The sequence below is a fragment of the Coloeus monedula genome, assembly GCF_965178545.1.
Source record: "Coloeus monedula genome assembly, chromosome: 4".
Lineage (NCBI taxonomy): Eukaryota > Metazoa > Chordata > Aves > Passeriformes > Corvidae > Coloeus > Coloeus monedula.
In genome coordinates this window covers 27315413-27338747 of record NC_138784.1, presented here as the reverse complement: position 1 = coordinate 27338747, position 23335 = coordinate 27315413, and the positions used below count along the sequence as shown (strand labels likewise).

The window sequence follows — 23335 nt, the reverse complement described above, 5'->3', positions numbered from 1 at the left end:
TACAGTCACTCCAAGTCAAAACTTCTGTAACTATTAGGAAGTCCATTCAAATTAGAACAAAAGTGCCAAGCAATGAAGCTTTCATTGGGCACGGAAAGGTGCTCAGTGAGCAGGAGGAAAGACCCACTCAAACAAAGCACAGGTTATGCAAATTCCTAAGGCACTGGGTGAGATTAGGCTGCCAGCTGCCAAAGCCAGCCAAAGTATCAGAGATGCAAAAGACGGACTAGGTTGTTAAGCACCCCCTAGGCTTCTGTTTTCATTCCCTTTTTGAGGGCCAAGCAAATTTCACTCCAGTTTACTTCCAAAAATTCATTATTCTCTTTTAATAAACCTGGTTTTGTGTTTAAAACTGTCTGATGTGACATCACATAAGCACAGTGCTTCTCTGGAGCCGCAATAAAACAATGTATTCAAACAGAAGACACAGGAATCTGCACTGCAAGACAAATCTCGGAATTTCAGGAGTGGTCTGAGGCATCTGCCACAACAAGGCTGAGAACCCTATTTTTGGAAAAACTACAGCTGATGTCCAGGATATATAGAGAAATCTTCTCTGTGAGGAGTAAATCAGTGTCCACTAGCAAGAATTAGACCCAAAAAACTGCATCATAACAAGTGCATGATATAGGGTATATTACAGTTTTTTGTAATCGCCTTCTCCCATCTCACACAGCAATGCCAGGAAAACTCCTTATATACATGGTTTACATCCTGAAGAAGAATGAATAAACTAAACTGACAAGCAGAGAGGTGGTAAAGCCACAGCAAAAGTCCTTTTGCTAGAATGTGTGGCTCCTCTAGGTACTGTCCTGAACAGCAAAAGAAAAAAATCAATTTGAGTTTGAGTTACATCACAAGTAGGGAGAAATAAACTTACAAAGGGCAGCAGAAAGGACAGAACCAGGCTTAAAGCCTTCTTTACACGGGATATTAAAATAGGCAAGTTATTCTGTAACAATTGTTTTCCAGTAACTTTTCCAAGCCTGAGCACTCTCAGTACAAAATAAGGAAGTACAAATAGGGAGTTATCCTGGAGTCATTCTAGTATTTAAAATCCTGACACCTCCTTATTCAAGAGTAATATCCCTGCATAGACAAGCCCTAGATTAATCACAGCGTTGGTAGAGCATTAGGCAAATGAAAAGGCTTTATGTTCTTTGAGTGCCCCTCCCTCAGAAATTGTCTTGACAAAAGGGTTGGGTTTGTTTACTGGATATAAAATGTTGCTAAACCAGATGGAACAATGTTACACTTTAAGATGAAGATGTATTCAAATTTTGACATCATTCTTAATGATACCTGTAAATATCAAATTCAAAATACAGAAGTTTACAATGTACATTGCCTTCATGCAGGTCTTAATGGAAGCACCCAAAATAGTCCTCAGGAGGACAGACTCCATGCAATAAAAACACCAAAGTTTAGAACAAGATGCTACAAAGCATTTGCTTCATAAAGAATAAAAAAAAAATACTAGTACTGATATCAAACCATTCAAAGTCCAAATTTTCTTTCTGCAACAAGGCTCAGTTACTTGTGGCAGACACAACGGTTCTACAATATTCAAGTGAAGCAGATCTGAAGTTTAGGGGAGAGCAGAAAACCAGAACACTTCAGAGTGACTTGTGTGCACATAATCCAACTCTCACTTAAGCAGTATCTGGATCTGGTTTCAAACTACCATCCATAGCAGCAGACAACAGAAAGTCAGACCTGTCACGTGGCTTCCTCAAAGTGCACATCAACTAATCCACCAAACGTAAAACTCCAACCACTTGCAAGTTTGAAAAGGTTATGTGTAGTGCTGATGAGTAAACTTGAAACATGAAATGTGTAAAATTAAAAGCAGATAAGCCATGAAACAGCTTGTTTCCATTCTCCTGAAAAGGAAACAGTTCTATACAACTTTGCCCAGTGCTCAGTGTTACAATCCACAGACTCTGTAAACATAGCTCCTTTTCTTCATCCCCTTTATCTCTTTTAGCCTTTTCTTGCCAACCAAACAACTTCTCAGTGTTCAAGAGAGCATTTTGTCCATGTATGATCATTCGTGCTGCAGGGGAACATAAGAACTTCAAAACCCATCTCCTCCTCCCCTTCTCTTTCTCACATCTCTGGTATTTTGGAAGGGGAAAAGCTTCCTAGCCTTTCTTCTACAGCATTTATTCTTATTTTAAGCTTAAGACAGTGGGAACAATTGCCCTCTACATATAGAGAATAATCAGTTGAATTCAGAAGTCACACAGCTTTCCCAACAGCACATAGAACATCAGAACATCACGCAACAAAACAAAGACTGTCACATGTTGGGTCTTGGCTTGATTTTGTTTGGGTTTTGGGGGGTTTCTTTTGTTTTGTTTGGGTGTGGGTAAAAAAAGGAAAAGAAAAACAGCAAATTCACACAGCAGGTATTTTCAGTATTTCTGATGTTCATTACCATCATGAATTCAAACTACTGAACTACTAGAGATCAAAAGATCAACTTGCTCCCGATGATGATAATCCAAAGACAATAAACACATGGAAAGGATTTCTTTTTCAATTAAAAAAAACAGTATCTACTAAAGGAAAGAGGTAAGAAGAGACTTTCAAAGCACTAAGGAAAACGTGCAATAGGAATGAGATTTGTTTTTAAAAACATGCAGAATTTGTTACAGAGACTTTCAGTAAGAAATGTCTTTGATTGTTTTATTTTAAGGTGAGAACTGAGTAACAGAAAAGTAAATACTTGTTGCTGGAGTTGTTGTCCAAAAAAATATCAGAACAATTGGGTTAATTGAACCAAAGTACAATACTTAAAAATAAGAAAAAAATCATCAATTAGGTGGATTTATTTACCTATCTTTGGATGGTGGATTTCTCTAATCCCAAGGAATAAGGAAGATACTGGTGGTGGTTTTGCTTGTTTGGTTGGTTTGTGAGTTTAGTTGGGGCTTTTAAGTGCTAATAGTTTACAGAAGCTGGGCTGATTCTCAGATAAATGCACGTGTCAAAGCCTGGGACTTTGCATCTGCACCTGTTTTTATTACCCATGTAAGCTCAGAGCGATAGTCTTCCAGCTCTGCTTCCTGAAGGAGATCCTAACAGCAGTAAGTATGTGTACACAGTTGTAGCCTAATCTCCCAAAAGTACTTAAGAAGTATCATGGTATCCAACAAAATGAACTTCGTGTACTTTTACAGAACTGTCAGGTATCATTTTGATGCCAAGGAAAACCAAGGACCTAGCTGCAAGAGCAGCTGTCCCAAACGTACTCAAAGGTATGGACTGATGCTAACTTACTGGCTGTGGCAAAGAGAGGAAACAGCAGCACCACTGCAAGTAAGAAACACACACAAGGTGAACATTTCTGCTTTGAATAAAAGTATATGCATCTCAACATAGGTAATAATGTCCAAAGCTAAAATTGTGACTGGCATGGAAAACAGCCAAAATTAATCCCACCAACTGCTGCAAGCACATTTGAGAAAAAAAAAAAATTCCTGCATATAATTCAAGAATGGAGGACACAAATATTTCTGCCTGAACCACACATCTAAACTTTCACTAAATGCACCATTTTTTTTACAGACATGCCGGGGAGATCTCTAAAAACAGGATAAAAATTATTCAGACACTTCAGAGGTCAGTGCTTCTTAGTATCAAATGCACAGTTAAATAAGCAAGCATCAGGGAACACACCGCGCGGGCAGGACATGCCTATTACAAAGAAAATAACTCCGACACAAACCAGCACTTTTCCCTTCCCCCCACATGAATCTAAAAGATTCTGAAGCAGCAAAAAAAACCAACAACCTGGTGAGCTTGACAGGGCTCTTCAGATACAGGAGTTATGAAAGGCAATTAGTGTGCTCTTTTCCTAGAAAGTCAAGGTTTCTAGTGTTTTCCCCTACAAACTCAAGTCCCTCAAGATGGATTACTATTATGAACACTTTTCTTTTTTTCCAGTTTGAGCTGGCTCCCCATTCATGAGAGCCCCAAAGTGACTTCTATACAAGAAAGATGTTCACTTTACTAAAATGCAATTGTTTATAATTCAGGACTTCCAACTTCTCAAAATTCTTGGTATGGTTAACCCAGGTAAAACAGTCAACTACAATTATTCAAGTCCTTCCTCTCACACTGAAAAGCCTATTAGGTATTAGGCCTTTGGACAGCATTATAATTGCCGTATCTCTACTGGAGTTAAAGGAGTTCTGCTATTATAAAAGCTGGCGATCTGGAATACAATTCTAATTGCAATTGAAGAAAAATTAGAAAAACAAACAAAAAAACCCCAAAAAAAGGCAACAAAACCACCACCAAACAAAACCCCCAAACCTATTCCATCTGACCTGCCACAGTCCATATCCTTTGTAACCATAAATTTTTGAGACTTAAAGACAGAAAAGGAGAAGTCATTTAGTAAATTAAAACATACTCTAAAACAGAAAGGCTTTTAAGATTTGAAATCTAATGCTTGGAAATAAGAATGAAAGCTTTAATGCATTCCCTACATGCTGATTCATGCTGTTACAGGCACTCTTTATACCTAAAGGGTCATTTGCTTAATAACAATTGTAAAGTGACACCAACGAGTACTTTAGAAGTGTCTGTCCTTCCAACATTCGCAGGGATGCAAAAGCCACCCCCAACATAATCAGCACGCGAATGTCCAGGGTTCCAAGTCCCTTATGAAGAATCTGTGGTTACATGACCTGAGTGCTCAGTCACAGTATCTACACTGAAGAGTCACTGAAGATTTTGCAGAATGGCATGCAGAACAAGTACTTGCTACTAAGTATCCTACTTTTGTTTTTTATTTTTAGAAAGCAGATCCCCTTCTCTCATGTTTGTCCACTGACATCCCAGCCCCAGCTACTGAAAAAGAGGTGCAGTAGTCTTACTGTTCGCTTATGAAGTTTAGCCCACTCGAGGGCTCCCATGTACAGACCATCCAACTGTGCAATAATATAGCCAGCATGTCTCCAAAATGGGTCATCCTTATTATTTCTGATTTGTTGTCTTGTCCATTGATCTTGCTTCCTGCAGAGGAACAAACAGGTTGGGGTTTTCTTGGTTTTTTTTGAGTATAATTGATAATGCAGGGAAGGGACAAATACATTATGACCCAGATGGTCCAGTCTTACTAGAGATTTGAGGCAAATCATGCTTTGGAAATCCTGCAGATATAGACATTATATCCTCCAAGTGTAAATGTTCAGACTTAGGCAAAATACCCTACAATCATGTGCCTCTACCAGATTTTAGTGTCAAAGAAAGAGTTGGACTCCCTGTTTGTGGGGGACTTTGCTATAGCAGATCTAGCATTCCCATACAGTCAGTAAAGGGAAACAAGCATTTGATAGGTCAGATGAACCATTCCCTCTTAAATGCCTATTTAAGACTAAAAATAGATTGACATTTGAAGAGCCTCCTTCTCTCCCCCAGGTTCAAGTGCAATGAAGGCTTTCTGCTGGTGGTGCTCAAATGCTGCCTGAGAACCATGTCTGTGCTCCTCTGAGTAACAGGTGGGAGGCCAAACAACTGTACCCTGTGCCAGATCCAGTCAAGAGCCAAATCACCCAGGTTTAGAGCATGAGGCAAGACAAGTTGAACAGACCCTAGGGTAAGAGCCAGCAACATTGTAAGGATCTCTCAGAATTCTCTTTTGCTATGCACAAAGGGCCACAAAAGAACCACAGGAAATGAGGACCAGATGCTGGCCTCTTCCATCCTCCTGTATCTATCCATTCAGCACTATGTAAAGTAGCAAAATAGGACAAACCTGTAAAGGAAACAAACTCTTCCAGCAGTATATGAGTGATAAAACCAACCAGAGTTAGCTTTCTAGAAGCAACAAGATGCAAGAAGTATGTCCAAGGAAATAGGGATGTGATCAGAGCATTTAGGGGTAAGGACTTCCAAGATAACACAGCAACCCACATTGCAAAACTGCTATGAAGTAAAGCAGCAATGCAGGAGTTGAGGATAGAGGCAATAGAAAAACAATACAAGGCCACCTAGTATTGTCCCCCTTCATCCAACAATGCATCTTGGGAAATACAGCTGCCATGCTGTGTCTTTCTAGAAAAAAACACATACACATTGATACGGTAGCTATCCCATTTCTCTCCCTAGGAAGTGCAGGGCAATGCTGAATAATGATAGCAAGGGAGCACTAAGATTTTTCTGTTCTATTTTTTGGATAAGCTAAAACCAATCAACTTTATACATGCACACCAATAACAGAATTAGTCAGATATATAACCCCTTATGGAAAGGGCAAGACAAGGCAAAGACGGAAAAAAACAGTCCCCATAAGTGACCATTTCACAAAAGTATTTGTGATGGAAAAAACCACAGGTCTAAGGAGATTAAAAAAATTGGTAATCACAGCTGAGTTTCCCAGTACCTGACCTGGTGGTTCTCCTACTTCTAGTTTCCCCACCAGTGTAGCTGCACTATTCAAGCAGAATTACTTTTGATTTTTACAGCTAAAGAGAAAAGTGAATCAGGACTTTTGTGATTATAACAGAATTTATATTAGTAGTAGAATAAAATATTAACCTAACAGAAGAAGGAAAGGATACACAATGCTAAAAAGATTAAGGTGCCAGGAGACCGCCATTCAGTGTAACATTGAAAATATCAGCTTTTCAAAAAAATAGTTTTACTAGAATGACCTTCAGAATTCATTGACATTATCCACGCCCTTCGGCAGCAATGGTTTTAAACATTTCTTTGAAACAATCAGAATTAGGGAAGGGTATATGCACTTCTTTGTGTATATTCAGAATTTCTTTTAATAATAATGGCATTCAATCAGAGGGAAGGGAAGCATATATTTTCCTCAGCCCATAAGGAAGAGAATAAAAAAAAGCTTGAAAATTCTGTCATCCTCCAACCCCAAGTCTTAACTGATTTATTTTTAGCAAATAAATACATACCCCATAAAATTCTGAACTCCACTTCGAATGGTGGGAGTCTTAATTAGCTGTGGATACATATTTGCAGCATGGTCATACATCTGCCTGAAAGAACAAGAGTAACAGGAGTTATTCCTCTGCATCTTCTATTTACCAACCTGTTAATCAACATGCCTTGACAGACAAGCAACACAGTACACAAAGTAAGCTTTTCCTACTCACAGAAAATACTCCAGTGCATGACAAATAGCAAAAGTAACACAAAAGGATTGTTAAAAGTTGACTTAAAATAAATCACTTTGCTAATGCCTGCTCAAACTGCTGCACAATGGAAAGAAGATAAGCAAGAATGAGACTGAACTACTTCATAGCAAAATTTCACATTCAGGGAGTATGTGTAGGCCAGAAGCATCTTGAAAGCATTAGCACATTCATTTAAGCACAACAAAAATAGTTTTCTGGAGAGCTATTCTATTAGGAATCAAAAAACCCACAGAGGTGAAGGTAATATTATTTGCTGATTCAGTTAATCTCACTCTTCAGAGAGAGAATTTCAGCATATCTAGCAGGTTTTACTTGCCATTAACCATGTTCCTTTCTGCTTAAGCTAAATATCTCCATTTCTAAGTGTGTGTAAGATGATCCTACATGTTACCACAGGAACTCCCACTCATGGCAGCCCTAAATAGATTCAGCTTTTACGGAGACCAAAATTCTTGTGATTTTTCCTGTTGTTGAATTCGGTTAGCTGTTTTATCCACATTAACTATTAGAAACAGAAGTTCAAAGGGTTTTGTTGCTTGGTTGGTTAGGGCTTTCTTGTTTGTTTTCTTGAAGTGAAGTTCTGCAAGATGAAATCAACTGTCAGAAATGATCACAAGCCCAAAATTAAGGTCACCCTTCCATTTTAGGTGAAATGTAACTGTCTGATCCAAGCCAAAACAAAACTTCAACACTTCTTAATGTGAGTCAAACTCAACCAACATTTTTTTCAGTCGCTGATTAAATTTTTTTAAAAAAAGGGACATCAGCAGAGAATTGTTTCTCTGAGGTCTGGAGCTGAGAGATAGAATTACATCAGTCATCAGTACACTTATCTCCTACCAAGTGCTGAGAGAAAGAAAACAGCACTGAAAAACAGATACTAGCCTCAAGGAAAGCACATGCCAGCAGAACAGAATTCCTATAGTGAAACTTATGAGGGCAGCTTTCTCCAGGAGGGATGCAGACAGGAGTTCTTCCCAGTTTCCCACAGGGCATAATTAGAGAATGTAGACAGATGATGGAATGGTTTGCTGATGATTAAAGAATCATTCACTGACCTTCTCCCCTCTTTCTGTCCCACTCCCAGACAACTGAATGAACTTGATACCATGATCCTGCTGCTTCTTATCTCAGCTCTGGTACCATTCTGACAATCAAATCCAATTGTCTCACACATTCAGGCATAACACTAACCCAGCAAAAATGTGGTTTATTTTTATTTGTAGTTTGAATTAGGTTGTGGAAGGGAGGTGCTGGGACAAGTGGGGAGCATTCAACAGCTTTGCACCATTACATTTTTCACAAAACTGCAGCTCCAGCACTAATTTTAGTTCTAGAGCTTCCTGTCTCCCATGTAACTCAAGACTACATAAATAATAATCATAACCTACTTCTTAAAGACAGCAAGACAGTTGGAGAAACATATCAATATTCTCCACCCCTGCATATTCACAGAGAATTTGGCAAATAAAAATCCCAAGAAATTTTAGGAAGGGAACTAGAGCATGACATACTCCATACTAGAAATCACAGCTCTCGTGTCACTAAAGAGGAGCAAATAGCATGAGTTGGTCCATATGGCAGATGATCATTTAGGGATTAGAGCCAGATGAGGAAGATAAAATCCAGCTAGAATCCTGGCCTAACCACTGCCTAGGCCAGGACAAATGATCAGGCTTCCAGACTCAACCATCAGCTCTCCTCTCTATTTTGCACTCAAAGATTATGCAACACAAGGCAGATTTTACAGCAGTAGTATCTTTAAGCTGTCATGACTGATGCAGAGACTGGGTTAGTTCAGAATCATGTGACTGAAAACACCTTCTTTAATGACTTTCACTCTTTTACTTGCTAACAGAGGACAGACAATTCCTGGAATTGATTTTTTTTTTTTTTTAATGACCAAGGTTATCAAGAATTTTTCCCCCAGTTACTCTCTCTGGCATTTTTTGCTTTAACAAAGCTTCTATGTGCATGGCTTGTGCGTTTTGTAAGGGCATTATTCTCTGAATTAAATTGGATCACTACAGTAAGGCTTTGCAATTACATCTAAGGTCATTAAAAAAAAAAAAAAAGGCCAAACACAAGGCAATTGCAAATCCAGGACAAGAATTCCAAGTCTAAAACCAGAAAAGCAGAGTCCTCCTTCTTTAAATTAGTGAGGAAGATGACAGAACTCAGGTCAGTTGAGGCTTTATGAGGAAAGAGTAAAATTAATGTTGCTTCAGATTTTAGGCACCTGGCATGTCCCAATTGGAACTGATTTAAAACAATGTCATAGATTTGGATATGCTCTACCACTAAGTCAAGTTAGGCCTCTGTTAGAAATGGGGAAAGGAATTTCATACCTAAGAAAGCCAGAGCAAATAACTTGGCTGGATGATATGACTGGACTTTACAGAAAGGTGAGAGATTTGGGATAAAAATGTCTGGATCTCCAGACGCTACGGGCACTAGGATTCAATTTGTCCAACATCTAACTATGCATTTTAAAAACATACAGATACTCTTATACTCTGACTCAAGTGTCAACACTAGAAAGATGAAGCACGTTGTAGAGAAGGCTTACATTTCCATCACTGGAGAACTGGTCTGACTATTGCTTTTTCTACCACTGACCTATACCATTAGAGCTGAGATTAATTCTTCCCCAGTAATCCAAGATAAAACAGTTCTAGCATGTTTCATATTTTGATTTTTTAAAATCTGGTTATTTTACAGTCTGTTTAGGTTCCTACTATAGGCAAGGCATATACTTTTAAGAGAGATACTTTGTCACGCTTTTGCTTACATGTTAAGGGCCTACCTGTGTCTGGAAACTCTCCTTCATGCCCTAGGAGTAATGTGAGATCTGAGCTAGCTGAGAATTCCTGAAGGTCTCCAAATTGCAGGCACTGTCAAGTTGGAGCTCCTGCTCATCCAACAGCTTCTGCAGGAAGCTGTACTTCAACATGGGTTCAGACACCAACATCTCCTTCCTATCAGCTCATCACATTGGAGCTCTTCTAGTAGGACTTCTAGGATTTCTGCAAAGAGCCACCCTTGGTCTGCTTCATGGAGTCTTTATTGCATATGGATGCAAGACAGCTGGAGACCCTGGAGTTGTTCAGACTAGAGGTAGCCATGTACTAAAAGGCTCTTCAATTACCAAGCACACCAATGTTTTCACATTGGAAGGCTCTGCCTGAACCACCTGAGGTGCTTGTACAGGTAAGTCACACAAGAGTCTTCACTCCAGCAGCTAAGTGGCTGACAATGCAAATAAAGCCTTCCCCAAAGCTAAACACATACCTACACTCTCCCTTGTTCTTACCAAGAACTTCAAAAAGAAGGATGAGCTGTGGGCACCAATGTGTGCAAAAGTAGAATGAGAGTGTTTAGGGACACCTTCTCTAAGGAAAGTTGTGATGGTGCTAGAGTTTCCCTGAAGACAGCCTAAATGGGCCAGGCAGTCTGATGGGAATAAAGTTACAGATTGAGAAAGGCTATCTCCCAGTTTTACTTCAGAAGACTTGTTTAACTGTCCCATAGATAGAACATCTATCTGCCAGCATGTTAATTAGGATTCTCTACATTCTAGGCAAGATGAAGGAGAAATAGAGTTCTGAGTGCAATCTTAACATCTGCAGCCTTAGTGGGTTCTCACTTCTGCAATTTAGGAAATTGCAAACACAGTCTATAAAAGGATTCATTAGTTGCAGTTTGCCAAATAAAAACCCACTGAGGTCATGCAGCTAAAACCTCAAATAATAGGTTCTCTCTCTTATCAAGGGTCAAGAGAGTACATCCCTATTTCATCTCTGCTCCTTATGTGAAACATTTTCAAAAGGTATTCTCAGCTTCTGAAGAAGCCCTCTTTATCCAAAATAGCTTTACACAACCTGACAGAAAAAACTTGTATTTGCAACCCCCAGTGAGAAATACGCTTGCACTGCAGTTACAAATGGGCAATAGGGCAAAGAAATAGCCAAAAAAATTTGATTCAGATGGTATCTATAATATTTGATACTAATTTTATTCATAGCAAGCATTTTCAGGTATTGTCAGAGAATTCTCTGTGGATTTTCTCAAAGTTTCCCCAGAAAAGAAAGGCTTCGGCTACTTCTGGTTTTGCATCTTAACCCACTCTCACACTTAATCTCCTTTAAAACAGTTGAATTTCCCACTTTGCTTAAAAGCCTAAGTCTCAAGCCCTACTTTTCCACTTTAATACAAACCCTCAGCTTCACTTCTGTTCGTTACTAGTTCTTCTATATCCAGCTCTTTACAAAGGGCCACTTAGTGCTGGAGCTGCTAGCCCTAGAGTAAGAGCAGCCAGGGCTAGGAACCAACCTCACCTCAGTAAGCATATGACCTGGAGAAGGCAAAAGCCTTGAGCAGAGTAACTTGGATAATTTCACTCCCATGAATCTTCACTTAACATGCATGTGGGGAAAAAAAAAAAAAAAAAAAACACAAAGGAGAAAATCTCCTTCCTCTAAAATTTAGCCTAGAATAAGACAGCAGATAAATCCCTGTAGACACTTTCTCATTCAAACCACATTTAAAGGAACAGACATATACTTAAGTTTGCTTAAAACCCAGGAAGACACATAAATCTATTGTGGAGGCAGAAGAGGAACAGGGTTTGAGTTGTTCCTGCTAGAGCACTATTTGCCATCTAATCAAGCTTAGCACAGACTGGGCTACCTGTAGTATGACAAAAGCTTAACCACCTATTGATTAATATACCTAGGTAAAGCCTTAGGAAAAAAAACCTGTTGAACAACACCCAATTTTAACAATATTCTAAATGTAATGCTAGCATTCCCCAGATTCAGGGACAGTTTACATAAACTGACTGAATAGTGCAAGGCAGTAACCTCTCACACCAAATAATCCAACAATATACATTCAGATCTTTTATGTACTTCATTTCCTTTCCCATCTTGGAGTACAGGTTGTGCACTATGAACTTTAAGACTCCTTTCCTCTCACAGAAGTGTTTTGTTATTGACAAATATTACTTTATTGAATTTCCCTTATATACTTCCAGAGACCTAGGTGCCTCATCAACAAACCCCACTAGAGAGTCACATTATCATATGCTCAGAGAACTATCCATAAATATTAACTGATCTTAAAATATCTTACTAATTAAATGAATATCATCTTGTCCAGCAGCTGTATCTGACAAATGGTCAGCAGACAACCTTCCCTTGGTGGCCTGTTCAACATAGCCTATGGGTATTTATTTCAGTGTTCTGAAAGCAAAGTTGGTGAAGCCAAAAAGTCACATCACAAGCAGCCATCACAAACCTCTCCCAACCATTTCCCAGCCAAGCATCAGAATTTTGGAATTTTTCTTTTCCTATGACTATGCTGATAGAACAAAAGATGGAGCTTGTTCAGTAACAAGTCACATGTCATGTTCTCAGCTATATCACTAGCTTTAGAGAGTCATAGAATCTCTTAGGCTGGAAAAGACCCTTAAGATCATCAAGTCCAACCTAGATCTGCCATCTTCTAGCAGAGAGTATTTCATAGTGTCATTCTGCCTTCCAACTTGGTCAAGGAAAGAACAAAGTTTGGTTATTTTTTTTGGTTGGCTATTGTTTTTGGTTGGCTATTGCTTGGGGTTATGGACTTTTTTGTTTATTTTAGAAAAAAAAACCTGCATTGGATTTGTAACAAGTACAAAATTCTGTCACTTTTCATAGATGTGGAGTGTGGGAAAGGCGCAGTCCCTCAGGGCTTTCAGGACAACACTCACCCTTCTAGACATACCCCAGTATGCCTTCAGGCCTACAGTGTATATTTTATTTAAGTTGGTCAAGACAACTCCCCATGCTGTCAAGTTTCACTGTCTGCTCCCCGGCAGTTTCTTGACAGTATTTGCTAAAAAAGGTCCTTAAGGAAGCCCTGCAGACCTTGCAACCAACATTTCTCCCTGATCTGCTCTCAACTGCCTCATCAGTCATCTAACTACTGGCTGGGGAAATAACTACACTTTTTGCTACTCCTTATGCACTTCTTTACACATACATTATTTTGTGATTACAATACTTAACCAGTAATACAAATATAGAACTCATCTATCTCACCAAAGTGTTGGGAGAGCCTGCAGGATGAGAAGGGGAGAGCACATCCTGATCCCATAACGAAGAAGCTATACTTCGTTCCTGCTACTAATTAAAAGAACAGCATACAGCTGAAAAATGTTTAAATGGACAGGAATTTAGGGCAATGAAAGCAAAAAAAAAAAAACCTCACAAGTACAGAAATCCACTGGAAGTGTCGTGAATTGAGTTGCTTCCTGAGGTACTTACGGAGCTGTGAGATAGCCTTCCAAGAAGCCAGCAACATACATAATATCTTCATTGCTTAAGGTCTGAGTGCCATAGCCTGCTCTGATCTCCAGAACTCCCCAGCCTGTAGTCTGTAGACTGTTGTTGTAGAAGCCGTAAGCATCTCCACTCCTGTCCAGCATATTCCTGACCTGAAGTATTTTTTCAGCTCTATTCCAGTACACAGTTGCATAGCGGAGTTCTGTGGTGGAGAAGAAAGAGGATAAGGGTAACAAACATAAGTAAATGTTTCCTGTGCAATACTGAAATGTCACGACAGTATTTTAGCAATTTAGAAAGTTAATTTTATAGCTTTCCATCAGGCTTAGTTCTACTACAGAGATCAACACTAATGTTAATGTACTAAAAAAGGGCATGAGAACTAACTGGAGTTTTACAAAAGCTCACAGTTAAACATTCTCATGTTATTCTTCTGGAAGTTATCTACAACTCTTTCATTGTACAGCTCCAACATAGCTGAGTGTTAACATAAAACTCTGAAAAGTATTTCCTTACCTGGCCCAGAAGACAATCTATACAAATCTTACTGAAATCTACTTTAGGAGACAGCATGCCTTAGCAACTGCAAAGGATTATAAACTACTGTTGACTTAATTTTCCACTTAAAGATTCAAAAACTAGCAAAAGTTTTCCACATTGACTATCTGGGCAACTAATCCTGGAGGTGGCATAACAGAAGCACTAGGACTCAGTGGGTCACAATCTTAAAGACAAAAGCGTAAGAGGTATGCAGTCCTTTACAAGATACACAATGTCTGCCATCCATCTGAAATAGAATCGATCCCAAGCATGAAATGAACAGGAAGGAAGGGTGTTAGATTGCTCAGAGTTCCATGTGGACCGCTGTTTTAAGAAACGTTCTTGATTACTTGTGTTTCAATCCTGCAAAACTGAAGAACAAAGAGCGAGGTAAACTGCTTTCTGAAAAAAAAGAACCAAACCACCAAACAAACAACAACAAAATCAATAAAGTTCCACATCCTACAATTCTAATTGAATCTTCCCTAAGATGGGCTGTGATTACATCAGCTCTCTATTCATGAGTGACCAAATCAGTACTACAGTACTGTAAGTGAGAAGAGTTTAAAAAAATCAAATGTCAGAGTTCTCAGAATTATTTGAAAAGTTTTAAGGGATAAATTCCTCAACAGCCCTTCTGAATGGCTGCACAGCCCTCTGGCACATCATCAGCAGACCTGTCAAGGGTACACTCTGCCCCATCATTGAGGTCATCAAGGAAGGTGCTGACCAGTATGAAGCACTGGTATATACCACTTGTTACCAACCTCCAGCTAGGCTTCGTACACTGTGCACTAGATCAGTCTTCATGATGCACTGGAGACACTTCTCATGGGAACAGAAAACGCATTGTCAGAACCAGAATTTTAGTAGTGAAAGAACTCTGCTTTTTCGACATTCTATGAACACAAGTTGTTACTTGAGTCTATTTAGAGATGAAGTAACTTCAGGGACTTGGAACACAGTGTTTAAAAACATGTTTTTCATCTGCCAGGTACTGAGGCTATTTAAAGGACTGAGACATGACGGACTTCCAGTAACTCTTCAAGCAGCTATGAGCTTAGTCTTCTGCTGTCTCCTTAACTATCTTCTAGCAATAGATGCAGTCATTTCTACTTAAGGTTAAAGGTAGACATGAGAATCACACAGACTGAAAAAACCGTGAACAGACACATAGGCTGACAGGGATCATCACTGATGAAAGCCAAAGGCCACCTTAAAAAGCTAGAGCTTACATACCAAAAAAGTCAGGGAAAAGGAGCTTCTGTGAGAGAGTGATGCAAGGGGTCAGAGCAGAACACATCTTGCCTGTCTAGCAGTAAATGGGAAGGCTGATTCCAACCAAGACGGCCATTGCAGGGCAGAGGAGAGACAGGCTAATTGCACAGTAAACAAAGATGTTGAGGAATGCGTAAAAAGAGCAAGAACAAAGTAAGGCAAAACATGACCATCTTTCCTTCTCTTTGGGAGGCTGTGGAGACATGGCTGGAAGTCAAGAGGAACCAGGGCAGCTGGGTATTGCTATTTGTGCCTGCAAACTAAATAGGTATGTCAGATATTATGTGTCTGCCTAAAGCAAAATAGCTGTTGCTTTCCTTTGGAAAAGAAAGTGGATGCCAAAGCCAGACAGACCTATCTGACACAGGTACTCTTACACGGCAGGCTGGGTTTCTTTGTTTTATGCTCTGCCAGAGCATGAACATGCAGAGCTGTTTTCAAAAGCCAGAACAAACTTTTCAATTACCCCTGAAGTCTGCCCTGCTCCAGCTTCCCTACATGACAAATTTAAACTGAAGAAAACCAGGACTCTAAGAGGATGGGAGGGAAGGGGAAATACTAAATAAGAGGATAATTTGCAACAAACGTTGAGAGACCTGTAAAGGAATAGTATTGAGGTAGCTGTTATAGGCATAGTTTAACAACAGTGCTGGAAAACATTATTTCCCATTACTGCTTTTTCTTTTCATTGGCTCATCATCTCATTTCACTTTGCAGTTGGAGTTAAAACTACAAGCTTATAAACCTGTGTGCACTACAAGGTAATCAAAACACTTCAAACCACCTAATCTGTTACAATTTTATTCTGTGTTCATCTAAACAAGAAGGACTGCCTTTACCAAGAAAGCCATCCAGAACTGAAGCATAACATGGAATACAGATATACAAGAAGCACCTGCACATTTTCAAATAATCCTGTTTGAATTCTGAAAAAAACAGGAGCCTTCCTATTGAATAATACTGGAATTTTTACATTTATTTTTGGAGGGTGAGGCAGGGGTCCTAGCACCTCTTATCTCAGTAGTCATATTGGTCAGCTCTTGCATATAAAACAATTGCAACGTCTTCATGAACCTACAAATCATCCTTTCATCACAGTTAAGACTTCCAAGTGCTCAGCCTGTTAGGACTCTGACAAACAGAAAAGACTGTGCTGATCTGTAACTATTCCATAGCAGTGTGTCTTAGAATAATCTCAATAACACACCATCTACTGCGATGAAAGAGCCAAAAAACCAAGGGGATAGGGCAGCCCAGTGGAATCACCCTTCCTCTCTGTCAGCCAGCCAGAAGAACTGCACAGCATCAGCAATGCAGAGTTTCACCACAACCACCAGTGCGGTGGAAAAGAGACAAGCAGAAGTGCAATGACAGAACAAGCCTGGAAAAAACCAGTTCCTTCTCCCTTCTGCAGACAGTACAGACTGGGAGGAGCCCTCCTCCAAACTGCCTGCTTATAAAGACACATCAATCCTTCTGCCAAAGATAGATCCAGAAACAGGGACTATAGTTGAGGAAGTGCTGGAATTTCTACAGCAAGTGAGAAGTACCTGCTTTTTGTCAAAATTATTCCCTAAATAATGGGAAAAGGAACATATTTCAGCCATCAATAGGAGGTGGTAGTGGTCCCTTTGGGTTTCAAGCTGAAACGCCAAATCTGTTCTCTGCCTCTTGGGCTCAATACAGGTACTTCCAAAGTTTTAATATAACTGCTCATTGTCTTTTATTTGGTGGCAGCAGGAGAGAAGAAATACATACATGTTCATTAGAATATGAAACAAGCAATTAAAGGAAATACTAAGAGGATTGACACATGATGAAACACGAGGAAAGCAGATGCTGAAGAGGACATGAAAGAAAGGCAGTAATTTGCAATAAAAGAACTGACAGAGAAGATGAGGAATTAAAGAAAAACAGTACAGAGATGACCCAAGACCATCCAACAAGCTAATATCACTAATATTTATTAAATAAATTACAGCTACAAAAATAACACCTGACATGCCTTAAGAACGCCAGTAAAATTTGTTTGGCAATGTGCAACAGCTGCTTTTCCTTTTGCTTTCCCGGGTATAAGAAGTTTTTAAAACATACATGTATCAAGTTAGGTTCTTGGACTTCATAATTGAAGAAATTAGTAGAACTCTTTCCCTTGCAGAGGAAAGAACTACAGGGTCTGGAGGTGAGAAATAGCATTCGTATTTTTCCTTAGTCTGAGAAACAAACTAACTCACAAGCAATGGAACACTGGTTAGTTCACATGTAACAACCTCAATTAACAATTGTGAGCATCTCCTACTAATATGAAAACAACTGGTTTCCTTTACTACTAATTTTACTAATTTAATTTAACTACTAGTTTTTATCTATGGCTTTCCAAATGTGAAGCTATTTTTTGTAGAGGTGCTCTTCATAGATTCTGCCTATAAACTTTCCACTAAATAGGGAAGATATCATTTCACTGAAAATTAGTTTTGCATCACTTCAAAATACAAAAAAAATCTAAAAACTGCACATTTGATTTCAGTATACCCTCCCCTACAAGTAATGTTCAGTAGTAAAGATTATATTATCACAGGATTGTTGGGGTGGCTCAGCCTGCTCTCGGGCTGAAACCATCAAATGTCAGTCAAAGCAGGGCCATCCACTGGGTGGATTTCCCCACCCAGGACAGTGGATCGGAAGGCGGACCAGACGAGATCACTGAGGTCTAGGTTACCTCCCCCTGGGTGGTTCCCAATTTTAAGTTACCTCCCCCTGTTCCAGAAAGTTCTCCCTTTCTTAGTTATTAATTGGCTCCCTCTTGTGACTCCTGCCTCCCTGTTTTCCCCATTTGTTCTGAAAAATTGTATCCTCACCTCTGCTTGTACTCCATTGGTTGTTTTCTCTTTCCCCGCCTTGCTCCACCCCCCCCATAAAAGGGTGTGCCCGCTTCTTCTCGAGGCTTTTTTCTGGTTCCTGGACCCTCCCGGAAATAAACCTGTTGGAACCCATACCAGAGGCCTCTCCCGCCTTCTTTGCTTCCGGACTAACGCAGGCCTGGTCCATCGGCCGCCCGACGTGCTTCCTCTGAGGAGGAGCCAGCGCACGCACGTTCTGGAGGCCAACGCTGCGTCCCCTCTGCCCGAGGGCACGCCGGGGCTTGTGGTGACAAGCCCCCTGGTTGCGTTACAGGATAGCATTTAAATATTTCAGGTCAATCATAACAAGGATGTTTCTGTTCAATTTTTTAATTTGAAAGAGCTTGACCTATTTTTCCATTAAAAATTTTACAGAATCATAGAATGTTAAGGGTTGGAAGTGACATTAGAGACTATCTAGTTTCCAACCTCCCCACCATAGCCAGGGTCACCTTTCACTAGGCCAGGTTGCTCAGGGCCCCATCCAACCTGGCCTTGAACATTTCCAGGGATAGGACACCTACAACTGACTTGGGTAACCTGTGCCAGTGCTCATCACCCTTGCAGTGAAGAATTTCTTCCTGTATCTAATCTCAACCTGCCCTCTCTCATTTTAAAACCATTGCCCCTTGTCCTGTCACTACACGCCCATATGAAAAGTATAAAATGCCCGTATAAAATCTCCCTCCTCTTTATATGCCCCCTCCAGCTACTGGAAGGTTGCAGTGAGCTCTCTCCAGAGTGTTCTCCAGACTGAACAACCCCAGCTCCCTCAGTCTGTGTTTGTAGGAGAGGTGCTCCATCCCTCTGATCATCTTTGTGGCACTCCTCTGATCCTGCCTATCTATGTGTTTATTTTTTTTAGAAGCATCCTTTTATCTTTTTGAAAAAGGTATAATTCTAAAGAACAAGTGAGATTTCAATATACAGTTATGACTGAAATCTATTACAAAACAAATGTTAAGCATTTCAGGGCTTCTTTAGAGATTATCTTAAACCACACAAGAAATTAACCCAAAGCCCAGTAATTTTCAAATAAAGGAGTAAATACTTTCTTGATCTGCCTGAATAGAAGCCATTTGCATTTTCTATTCTACTGGCCTTAATTTATCCTATTTCCTCAAATATTTCAGGTCTAAGTAATTTTTCAATTTGCCTCCAACAGGCCTGTCATTATTTGAAGCCTAATCCCCTGGTTTGTGCTTACATCCGAGAAAAGCAATACTCAAAGGTGAACTATCAATTAAGGGTTTCAGTCTTGTATGGTTTTCATGTTCACAAGGACACTTACTAGTAAAGTTGAGCAAATGCAGCAGATTTGCCAAAACAGTTACAGGTACCCACTATAGGTCACCCAGAGGAAAGAAAAATAACCATTCAACAAATAGCTTCACTAATCTGAGAGCACCTCAATTTAAGTCATATTAGAGAACATTCTCTAGAAACAGTTTCCAGAGCATATGATGGAGAACCTTCAAGGCATTCAAAACACTAAAGAACAACGAACCAATTTTTAAAAAGAAGGAATCTAGACAATTCACAATGTTGAAAGCCATTTACTCCATTAAAACAGCCTAAAGGCACTTCTGTTTGCTCCTTTGTAGTTTTCTACCAGGAACTCAATTATGATGTTAGAAATCAGTTGGGCATTAGCTGAAACTACCTCATACCCTAAACTTCCTTTCATTAATTCATAATTCATATGTGTATAATTCACAGCTGACCCTTCCTTTGGTTCTCTTAACTGAAGTTTTTGCCAATCCAGGTAAAATTTTAGACTCGTGTCTGCAAGATGAGGTAGGACTGCCCACAAAATTATATACTCACAACACTTTGCACTCATTGAAACAACTCTTAGGTGAATTTCTCCTTGGTTTGTGGCACTTAATACATTAACTGGGAAATTCATGTAAGATAAGCACCAAATCCAGCCCTTAAAACCTTCAGAACTTACTGAAAGCAGCACAAGAGCAAGATACTGTGTCCCTGCCCGAGGCAGCATGGTTGGAACAAGATGATCCTCAAGGTCCCTTCCAACTCAAACCGTTCTGGGATTCCGTGTGAGTTCTGAAGCACAGACCGTGACCTACACCCACAAGGTAGCACTAAAACTGTTAGTCACAAGCTGCAGCATGCTGTAGGCCACAGCACCACAACGAAGTCTCCATTCGGAACGATTCCCGTGCCTGCATATGACACTGAAAACCAGCACGGCTGGGAGATCAAGGCAACTTCCCACCTGTTGGATCCTCAGTTTGGTTCCCCGCACCCCTCCTGGGAACGGGGAAGATGTTTAGAAAGCGCCGGCACCGAACACCCACGAGGCGGCACGGCCGCGCCGGCCCAGCCGCCGGGGCACGAGGTGCTCCCGGAGGAGCCCCTGGGGGGGCCAGACCCAGCCCGGCCTGCGGGGTCCCGCCGTGAGGAGCGGGGGCCCGGCGGCCTCGCACCCGCGTTCCAGGCAGCGCGGGGCGGAGGCGCAGCTGCCCCAGGTGGGACGCGGAGCCCGGCGGTCCCCCTGGAGAGCCGCGCTGCCTCCGCCGCAGCCGCAGCAGAGCCCGGGCCGGGCTACCCCTCCCGACTGTCTGGCAAGCCCGGGGCTGGGGGCACTCGCAGGGCAGCGCCGGTACCTCCTTTCGTCCCGCCCACGACGGCGACGGGGCTTTTGGCTGACCGCCCCCCGCGACCCCGCTCGCCTCACCTGCGCGGCCGCCCGCCGCCGCCCACAGGAGGACGAGCGCCCAGCAGCAGCGGCACGCACCACCACCCGCCCGGGCCATGCCACCGCTCCCCCGCACCTCCTCCGAGCGCCGGGAGGCGGCGGGACTTTAAGAAGTTCCCTCGCTCAGGGCAGGTCTCGCCGCTGCCCCCGCCTCCTCCGGCGCCCGCCCCGGCCGCGGCGCCCCGTGCTGCAGGTTACGGCTGCCGGGGGACGGTTGTTCCCCGCGCCGGCCGCCGGGATGTACCCCGGCAGCGGCGGCATCTTTCCTGCCCCGATACGGGTTTGGAGACCCCAAGGCCTGACTGAGGTGTGGGAGTCACTCCTGGCCGAGGTCCGGCGTCGCAGGGTAGTGAGAACGGATCCCCAGGCTGGTGCCTGTGGGACCCCTGGACTTCCCGAGGGCGATTAACCTAAAAGGGGGAAGGTTTATCAGGAAAGGTCTCCGAAAAGCAACCAGAGTTGGACGATGCCTTGTCGAGCGATGCGTTTTGCATCACAGGAAGGGCAGCTTTCGGCTCTGTTGGGAACAGCAACTGCTGTGTGTCCCAGCAGAAGAAATGAGGGACAGTCCTTTTCCTGGGGTTTACAGATAAAGACAACTGTCCATGGGGTTTTCCTTTGCACCCGTGATTCAGACCATTTTGAGGCACTGCATTTTTGTCTCAACCAGTGTTGGATAGTCTATCTGAAAACGGCCATTATTTGGACTTCGTGTTTCAGTAATTGTTTAAGACAGTTTGAATTTGATACCGGTGCCTGTAATAGCCTCATATAACAGGGTCACATGCCAACCAGTTCAGGCCAAGTAGCAAGCCTTGGCCCCAAGCCCAGGGTAAGAGCACTGTATCTCCTGGCTGCAGGCATCCTTCCATAACTGTCACTGCTTTGTTCTAGGCTATTTTTCACTTAGAGATAAGGAAAAAAACAGACATTCATACCAGAAACCAGGATTTTTAAAAAGAGTAGTCAAAGTTGATTTTATTGTGATGTGTAGGTAACAGATACGTGCAAGGATAGAACCATGTGAAAAACAAGTCTACCAGAAGATGGGTCCATCAACTCATTGCTAAGGTTAACTATTCATCTTCACAAAATGATACAAAATTTATTACCTGAAGAACACTGGAAAGAGAAAGGCTGCTGAAAACTAAGCACTGTTTAAAATAATTTTCTTAATCAATGTCAGCAGACATTTGCTCTAAAATAATTTGTATCTCAGTGGTGTCAAAGATGAAACCCATAAAACTCCTCTTTAAAAAGAGTAGTTATGTCACTTGTTATCACTTCAAAGATCAGAACAGCTCTTATTGGGGTAATCATAGTGGTTGTCTTCAGGCTTGATGAGTCCAGCACTTGTCACTACAACACAGCTACACTTGCTGAGTGTTTCAGCTACAGCAACCTGAAGAGCCCAGCAGTGCCCAGCAGCGCAGCAGTTGCACCCAAGAATGCAGACAAAGCTTGTTGATTGGCACCATGAGGTAGGAAATAGCAGACGTTATATTTTTATTGTACTCATACTCTTTTTAATGCATACCAATTTTAGAAGATCAGGGTTGATTTTTTTTCCTATGCTTATCCCAATGGATGTTTCCGTGGGGACACAAAGGATGGTATGATATTAATGGCAGTTTGAGTTTCAGATTGGTTATATATAATGTGAAAGCTATGGCCGTTGGGTACACATTTTCTGCTATTTGTCTGTATCGTGTTCCTGAATGTAGGAATTTACATTTATTAGGTAAGAGTATAAGCCCTACAGCACCTCATTATTTAATTTTTCCAGTAATCTTTGCACTTCAGATCTGTCTATTTACATCTACATTGTTCTTTTGGTGTGTGTTTTCTTACAAAGCCAGCTTATCTTAACAAAGGAAAAGGCAACTGGATTACTCTTTTAAAATTCTTTTTATATTGTCTAGTTGAACAAAAATGCTGTTCAAAACTATAAAAGAATGATTTTGCACCAATGTTAATGGTTTGAATACTGACCAATATTTGACAATGGTGGAAGTAGTTCTGCTTTGAAAGCCAACAATGCACAAAAGGCCCTTGCAAAAGTAGATGTTATTCACTCAGTACACGTTATTTCTTCATGTGAATGCTGATTTTCTTTTACATGCGGCCCCTGTGCTTTTGTTGCTTTTTAAAACTGTTTATTAATATCAGTGCCATGGTGTCAGTTGAAGAACAAGTCATCGGAGTAAAACCTGCTTGACTGTAAAACTGCTTCCAAAAGTTGAATTGAAAAGGTCTGAGGTTAAGAAGTTCAGATAATTTTATTTCCTTAATTTCTTTTTCACTTCTGGTTTGGGTGCAGAAGCAGAAGTGGTGAAAAGATATGAAAATGTCTTGTTTTGCAAGAATGGCAGTTTCCTTTTTTAGGCCCAGGAG

The 23335-nt window shown here is 41.1% G+C and overlaps 1 protein-coding gene across 2 annotated transcripts in view; it reads right to left on the bottom strand.

Annotated features, from left to right (window-relative positions):
- The window catches only part of PLBD1 (phospholipase B domain containing 1), a 38839-nt gene extending 17808 nt beyond the window's left edge, over nucleotides 1-21031 (bottom strand). Inside the window, exons 1-4 of one of the 2 annotated variants that reach the window (XM_082280210.1) lie at nucleotides 20921-21031; nucleotides 13484-13703; nucleotides 6933-7016; nucleotides 4890-5028 (exon numbers count right to left, since the gene is read on the bottom strand). In XM_082280210.1, coding sequence (XP_082136336.1) covers nucleotides 4890-5028; nucleotides 6933-7016; nucleotides 13484-13703; nucleotides 20921-20999 — 522 coding nt within the window. In that variant the 5' untranslated portion in view covers nucleotides 21000-21031. Of the gene's footprint in view, nucleotides 1-4889; nucleotides 5029-6932; nucleotides 7017-13483; nucleotides 13704-20173; nucleotides 20402-20920 lie in introns of those variants that run through there. The other variant, XM_082280211.1, reaches the window with a different exon arrangement.
- Between the last annotated feature and the right edge of the window lie 2304 nt (nucleotides 21032-23335).